The sequence below is a fragment of the Cornus florida genome, unplaced genomic scaffold (genome assembly GCF_030987335.1).
Source record: "Cornus florida cultivar Cherokee Brave unplaced genomic scaffold, ASM3098733v1 CherokeeBrave_3.0.0_Hap2_Chr07, whole genome shotgun sequence".
Classification (NCBI taxonomy): domain Eukaryota; kingdom Viridiplantae; phylum Streptophyta; class Magnoliopsida; order Cornales; family Cornaceae; genus Cornus; species Cornus florida.
This window is the reverse complement of record NW_026775577.1, coordinates 24,772,718-24,780,356: the sequence shown is the minus strand read 5'-3', so window position 1 is coordinate 24,780,356 and position 7,639 is coordinate 24,772,718. Positions and strand designations below refer to the sequence as shown.

The 7,639-nt window shown below is 35.8% G+C and overlaps 1 protein-coding gene across 2 annotated transcripts; it reads right to left on the bottom strand.

Annotated features, from left to right (window-relative positions):
- Positions 1–1,500: 1,500 nt before the first annotated feature.
- Positions 1,501–6,898, bottom strand: LOC132266826 (probable disease resistance protein At5g66900). 2 transcript variants are annotated; one of them, XM_059767810.1, is made up of 6 exons: positions 6,445–6,898; positions 5,283–6,362; positions 4,657–5,063; positions 3,761–4,116; positions 2,767–2,972; positions 1,501–2,663 (listed from the first exon to the last, which is right to left on the bottom strand). In XM_059767810.1, exons 2-6 carry the CDS (start codon positions 5,932–5,934, stop codon positions 1,825–1,827), a joined length of 2,460 nt encoding a protein of 819 aa, XP_059623793.1. In that variant the 5' UTR covers positions 5,935–6,362; positions 6,445–6,898; the 3' UTR covers positions 1,501–1,824. The 2 variants fall into 2 exon arrangements, with proteins under 2 accessions (XP_059623793.1, XP_059623792.1); XM_059767809.1 differs by having other exon boundaries at positions 5,283–5,972.
- Between the last annotated feature and the right edge of the window lie 741 nt (positions 6,899–7,639).

The following is a 7,639-nucleotide window of genomic DNA, read 5'->3' as shown; positions in this document are numbered from 1 at the left end:
GAAGAGAAAGATGCGAAAAAAACAAACTAACTTGACAAGGCGATGGAATGAAGAACGCAGGAGTGCAGCAAGGGCGAATGTAACTCTTGCAGAATCTTGTACGACGGAGTAATAATGAAAGTCCTCGAACCGTCTCTAAAGCAAAGTAAAAAACATGTTTCAATTCCCTCGTTAATGGGAGCCGTCACTCAATTAAAAATGAAATTTGGGGCAAAGTGTGGAGGGAAAAAACTCCCTCCAATAAGAAGCGTACACGTCATCACTACACATATCTACATTCCAAGGACATGTAAGGCCCGTCATGCTCAAGCCCAAATTAAGTGTATTTTTAGCCTAAGACCATTGTTATTTGTCTTCCAACCTCTATCAAGGCCGAATCAAGAGGTCATCAGCCCAACTTGTTAATATTTAACATCCGGTCCGTTACTCAAGCCCAGCCGGATCAAAGTATGTTCAGCCCAATTATTCAAGAATGCACAAGTCCTACCAGTTGAAGGATTTACCGTAGAAGGAAAATTCTGAGATAGGAAGTTCTGTACAAAGCAAGTTCTATGTATGGAAAATTAGACAATAGAAAGAACTCTATTAGTAAAGAATGTTTATATAAAAAGAATTGGAGGACAAGCAAAGCGAGTCCTACCATAATTTTACAATCTTTTGTATATAAATAGAGGCTTAGACCTCCAATAAGAAAAAAAAAACAATTCTACGCTTCGACATATACTATTCTTGTTTATTTTTACTATTGATTGAGTGAGTTGTTTTATTTTTCTTAATCATTATTGGTTGAGCGAAATTTTGCACCTACAACGATGCTATTTAATTAATACAAGAGTCTATTAAGGTGTAATTTTAATAGAGTTTAGTGTAATTTACTTAAATTTAAAATTAAAATTTTGAAGATACAACATGAAAGTAACCTGATGAAATAAGATTTTGAAGATGCCTATACAATATGTTTTGAATTTCACATGGAACCATATATTTGATATGGCAAAGTGTAGATTCAAACACCCTCTATATATATATATATATATATATATATATATAGATATAAATAACAAAGTTAGAATTCAAATATTGATAGCACTTAAATTCAATTAAATCCGATTGTGATTTTTCGATCTAGACAGAAGCCATTATAAACTTTTTCCAAAATAATTTTCAAGGTAACGCTTTTCACTGTTAGTATTTTTCATTGCCAAAAATATCCTCGGTCCAATTCGATGTAATGACCCAAGTAAATTCCCTCTACAAATACCCTCAAATGACAAAGACATGTTATCAAAATACCCGCCATGTAAAATTAAGAAAATAATCTCATCGTCCTAAAAAAAAATTGGAAACTAAATCAAATACTCTCTTAGGTATTAGCAATAAGAACACGTACAAACCATCTCACTCCATTAATAAAACCAGATACTAACCATCTTGCAGAAGATGACTCAAATTGATATCGCACAAAAAACTTGTGCACCTTAAAATTGACAGATAGACAACTAGATCCAAACATGGAGGGCTGTGACCTGTCTCTATAACATTCCAAGGACATTAATATCATAGGGAACAATTATGAATTCACTTCTCACATTTATACATTTAACATTGTCTAAACACTATACATTATTACATACCAAGGGAAAAAAATATACATTTATACAGTTAACATTGTCTATATACAGTATTGCTTTCCACGGGTATGCATCTTCATCACACATGAATATTCTTTAAATGCCTGACTACCATGATTGATGTCAAAAATCGAACAATCTTGAGTGCATTTTCACCTTGCTTGACAGTCAGACATCATTTTCTTATGGTTTCTCAGAAGTGGAGATTGGGAAGCCAGTTCAAGTTAATGTCTTCATTAAGCACATTTATCTTCAGATTGCTGAGATAAGTCTTAAAAGGTTCCCAAAGAAATGAAGCCTCTTCGTTACATATCACATCCTTTAATTGCCAAAGATCCTTTACCGATGGCGGCAACTTTGGAAATTCACAGCCTCTCATGTCGAGCTTTTTCAAACAACACAACCCACTGATCCCCATTGGCAATTCACTCATGCTTAAACAGTCAGATATATCAAGAACTCTTAATTCATGAAGGCTTCCTATTGACTCGGGTAGCCCCAAAAGGTTTGTACAGGCATGAAGCCTCAGCAATTCCAAACTTGTTAGCCTTCCAAATCCTTCAGGAAGTGCTTCCAGATCATGACATTTAGTGATGCTAAGCTTCTTAAGGCAGGGAATGTCACAAAGCCCCTCAGGCAATTTAACTAAATCAATGCAACAGTCGATATCAATCTCCAAAAGATTTGGGAACACATGGGGCATATCGATGGTACAGTTTGTAAAGGCGTCACCAATCTCACACATAATTAAGGATAGCTTCTGCAAATTCGTGAATTGTAATGTGGATTTACTAAGGAAAGAAACTGAAATATTCTCTAGCCTGATTCTCTTTAGACTGGACAAAGAACCAAGTAAAGGAGAGTTGCTCAGTTTAGATGAGCAGACACCATAATTTGTTATTATCAGAGCCTTCAATTGGTCCATTTTCTCCACAAATTCAGGTAGGCTGTAGTTCTTTGTCCAGAAATTCAATATTAGAACTTTAACTTCGGGTAGTTGGATATTGCACCAGCTTGAGGAGAATGTTTCATCTGCAATCAAATTCCGCACATTGTGAATTGGGGAAAAAAAGAAAGAAAAGAGTACCAAATACTCTGCAGCAGGTTTCGTTTTGAAAATGTGAGATGAGCAAACCTGTAGAGATGGACAAGAGGTGGGCTTGGAAGGGTTTCTGCATTTGTTCAATCGACCACTTGGGAAGGTTATTTCCTCTTATGTCCATAATTAATCTTTTCCTCTGTTCTACAGGCTCTAGGCTACTCTGGTGAATAGCCAGCTCTCTCAGCAGATCATGCTGCATGACAAAACGCTCATGGCCATCAACCTCGATTGCATCTTTCCTGTGAACAGGAGAAAATCAGGTTTACTTGTGGCCAAATTCAATTTTTAAGATACAATAACAACAATTATCCTGATGGGGCATGCTTACTAAATCAATTGGGGAAAAAAATGAACAAACAAATTCAGGCATCGATATGACAACTAATAACAAGATATGGAAAACAGCAGTTGGAATATTCCTACAAGTCAAAGTTGCAACCCTGTTTTAACCCGAAAAATGAGCTTTGTGTGGGCCCAATTATATAAGGGCGCTTAGGGTTTGGTGTTGGAAAATGAGAGCACTGGAAATCACAAGAAAGAGAAACTAGTAATATCCTGATTTTTGCATAGTGAAATCTGTCGTCGGATCTTCATTGTGGACGTAGCCCAGATTTTACGTAAATCTTTGTGCTCTGTGTGTGGCAAGTTTACTTTTCTGCTGTAATTCTTGTTTTGTTCTTGGTTCACTGCACTTGTCGTAACGCTATTATTGTTATTTTGATAATGCTGTATGGATGTCCTTTCAGAGAGTAAATTAATATAGAGAACTGAATAAGAGCATGAAAAACAATGCATATTGAAGTCTAAAGAAATCACTTTGAGCAAAATATTTGTTATTATTATTGTTACTCAAATCACTTTGAGTAAAAAATTCAAATTTTGCATACTATATCCAGTCCACCCCTTCAGCACCAAGAATAGACTGGACCATCACTTCATTATGGCCTTTTGTGCTAACTAACACACAGAACATCATCAAAACAAACCATGATTGATCATTTTAAAGAAAAATAGGAATCTAGAATACCTTGTAAGAACAAGATTAACCAAATTTCGGGAGGATAGTTCATAGATGTTGGCAAGAGCACAGTCTTCGTCTAGGTTGTATAGTTCCACCCCAATATCGATAAGAGCGGTGGCAGGGATCCTTTGATCTTCAGGAAATGAGCCTAGGTCCAGGAAACATTCCCCGACATTATTTTTTTCACCCAAGGCATCTACGCTAGGTTGGAGAGAAATAAGCAAATCACTGTTGGAATAAAAAATGGATTGTCCTTCAGACCATTGCTTCAGTGTACGTCTCCAGAACACCTCAGGTTGTCCACACAGTGATCCACCAACCACTGTAAGGGCCAGTGGGAATCCTCTACAGCCTCTCACTATCTGCAATTTGATGTGGCAAATTAAATCAGTTTCTAGCAAAGAGAGGTAATGCAGAATTGCAGACAAGTATAAATAAACTCTACTTCTTGATCTTCAATTAAATGAAACTAATGCAGAATCGCACATAGGTAAACTGAAGCTCTACTTCTTCTTGTTCAATTACATGAATTTAATATTCATAATTCTAATTTGAAAAGTATAATTTTGGTCAAGGTTCCAGTCCGTAGTTGGCCAGAAATCAATGACTGTTTCACCAACTATTAGAATATTCAAACTATTAGGACATATTAACTGTGGTTTTTTCCTTTGAAAAAAAAAAAAGAAAAAAGAAAAAAACATGCAAACTCTGAAGTAAAAAAATCATGGTTTTGAAAGCTGCATATTTTATATTTTAGGATCATTAAAAAAAATTGGTGATACAAAGTAAAACTTTTTTTTTTTTGGCGCAAGCATAGATTTACTGTGTGTACAAAGACATAATTCTCAGACAAGTAAGAAAAAATATATTAGCTCTTATCCAAATAAGAGTTTGTATTCTACCTCATTGACAAGATCATCTGGTATGTTGGAGCTCCCACCTTGAGGAAATGCTGAATTACAAAAAAGAGTCATGGCATTCTGATCATTCAACAGCTCCAATTTATAGGTAGAATCAAATCTAGGAAATACAAATCTTGATGTAACCAAAATTTTGTATTCTGGTATTGGGAACATGAATTTCTGAATAAGGGATTCTGATCCTGACCATACATCATCCAGGACCAACAATTTGGGACTTGTTCCTATTTCATTCTGTCTCAACAAGTTTCCCAATTTGTCAATTGCATCATCATCATTTTGAAACTCAGGCACCTGGAAATTCTTATGTTGAAACATGTTGCGAACAATGGCCTTGAGGTTGGGTGTCTTTGAAACCGTCACAAAGAAAATATTGTCCCTAGATTTTCCTGTCCAAGCAAGGTATTTTCAAATAGGTTAGAAGTACATAATGGAAAACCATAAAAAAAATTAAGTCCATTGAATGGCTCAATTTGATACACAGGCACATCAATGCATTTCCCAATCTGCAAATTATTAGTTTCTAAACCATGCAACATTTACCAAAGAAAAAAAATATTAAGCATAACAACAAAGCCAAGAAGATGAGATAATCTCTATATCAATACCTTCAATTTCGGCATCATGGCAGAGCATTTTCGCCAATGTAGTCTTCCCACATCCTCCAGGAGCCGAAAGCACTACCACCTGCACACCATCCTTTAGCAACTTCATCTTCAATTCTTGAAGAGGCACATCTAGTCCAACAACAAAATTGGGAACCCCCGGAGCTCCACACGAACCTACAAACACATTTGGATCACAAACCTGTCCACCTTTCTTCATACCCGACCACATTCTACCCAATTTCGCATCTATTTGATTCACCTTCACCAGAATCTTCCTGCTCTCCCTTGTATCCAGAGCTTGCACATTGGTCTGAAAGAATTTCACAAGCAAATCTTCCATTTCGATTAGTTTCTTCGGGTAGGAAGACCTCTTGAAACAATTCAAACAGAGAGTTTTCGAGCACTTGTGGACCAGCTTCGCAGCCTCTTTCAACCGTTCGGTGAACATTTTGGCTTCTTCCCCCTGACAGTCCAGTACTCTGTCCAAGTTCGCAATTTCACGTACAATTGGGTGGAGTGAATTGAGTCTCGATTCGAGTTGGCTGAGGTTGGACTTGAAGTTGATGGTTTTGCCTTTGACATCCAACACAGCTTTCAGTAATTCACCAAATGCTGCTTCCAATGCAGCCCCACCAATAAACTCCAGCCCCATCAGATGTAGTAGAAATATAAGGAAGTGCTCAAATTTTACTAAATCACAGAAACAAAGAAGGTAAAGTTTATTAGCACGAAAAAAAAAAATTCTTTCCTCTTTCGTTTTTGAAAAGTAACAGAAAAAACCCAATTCACTGAATATCAAGAGGATATGTGTTTCTCTCAATCTTCTGTTTTTATTTTATAATGAAGGTACCGCGTGTAATTTTTTTTTTTTTTTTTTGAGTTTCTCCGATTTTTCCAGGAATTCAAGTCGTATCTGCCAAAAAAGCGTGTTTTGGGGTCGAAACTTCCGAGTAAAAGCTTGTTGGATTAGGTTTAAAAATGGCTCTGCAACTTCTGCTCTCCATCATGTGAAATGATCCTTATAGCAGAAGATCCTAATAAATTATGGTTCTTCCTTTCATTTCAAAATACATTCATTCACTGCAAATGCAATGTTTGTGAAATTCATCAAATTAAATAATTAGACATAAAACGAAGACATAATCAATCTTCACATCCATACCTTCAATTCCAGACGGAGAATTTTTGACAACGTAGTCTTCCCGCATCTAATTCATTCAATTTCACCAGAATGTTCTTCGATTGACTCCTTCAGAGCTTGTTTGTTTCTTGCAGTAATTCCACCATCGAATTTTCGAGCATTTTCAGGCATTTTTAATTGATTTAAGCTTTGGTGCACGGGACGATTCAACGATTTGTTCAGCTTTATGATCTCAGCAAAGAATCGTTCTATTGATCTTACTATTGATTGAGGCTTTTTAGTATGGAACTGAACTTGATGGCTCTGTTCGTCACGTAATTCAAAACAGCTTTCACCAATTCATTGACTGCTGCTGCTGATCCCAAAACAGTTCCTCCAAAGAGCTCATCCGACATTCTTCTTCACAGAAACCCTAGTCCCTCAAACTCTGGAGAGCCCTTTTTGCCGAAGTTAGGGGGTATATTGGAAAAAAAAAAATGAAAAATTAGTTTCATTAATATATTATTTTGTTATGTAGATGCAATAGGGTAAGATGGTAAATTTAATAAGATGGTATTTTTTAAAAGGAAAAAACTCCCAATTTTTGTTCTCATAAAACAGTGTTTTATGAAACGTATTAATTTAGCTTATTCTCCGCCCCTTCTTGCTTTCGGAAGAGCCATGGATTCAATTTTAACCAAAAAAAAAAAAAAATGTAAGATCTTCAAGGAAAAGGCCAAAAAAAAAAAAAAAAAAAAAAAGAAGCGAGCTCAAAAAGGGTTTGACACGATTAACTCATTTAATTAATCTTGTCGAGTTAGAATTAAGAGATCCGTTTAACTAAATGTGTTGTAATGTAACTCATTACATGTTTAGACCCAATTACTATGGACAATTAAGCCATTTCAATATAAACCCTAAGAAAAATTTAATTTGTATTCGTTCTTTCAATGTCATTTCTTTTCACTCTCATTCACGCTACACCTTATGATTTTAAAGTGATTAGAGTTACTTAAACATTTGTATTCTATCTACTTGTTTATTGGGGTGTGTGATGCTTTTTTCTTTCTCTGAATGTTTCGATTCCGTAATAACCATCTAAACGTGTGCAAGGATACTGAATTTAAAGTGACTGATAAGGTATGTATATATGTATAAAAAGACAAGGTAAAAATCAAAATGGGTGGGAGCCACATGCTTCTGCCTAGGCCACGATGAATGATGTCTCAATTTGGAA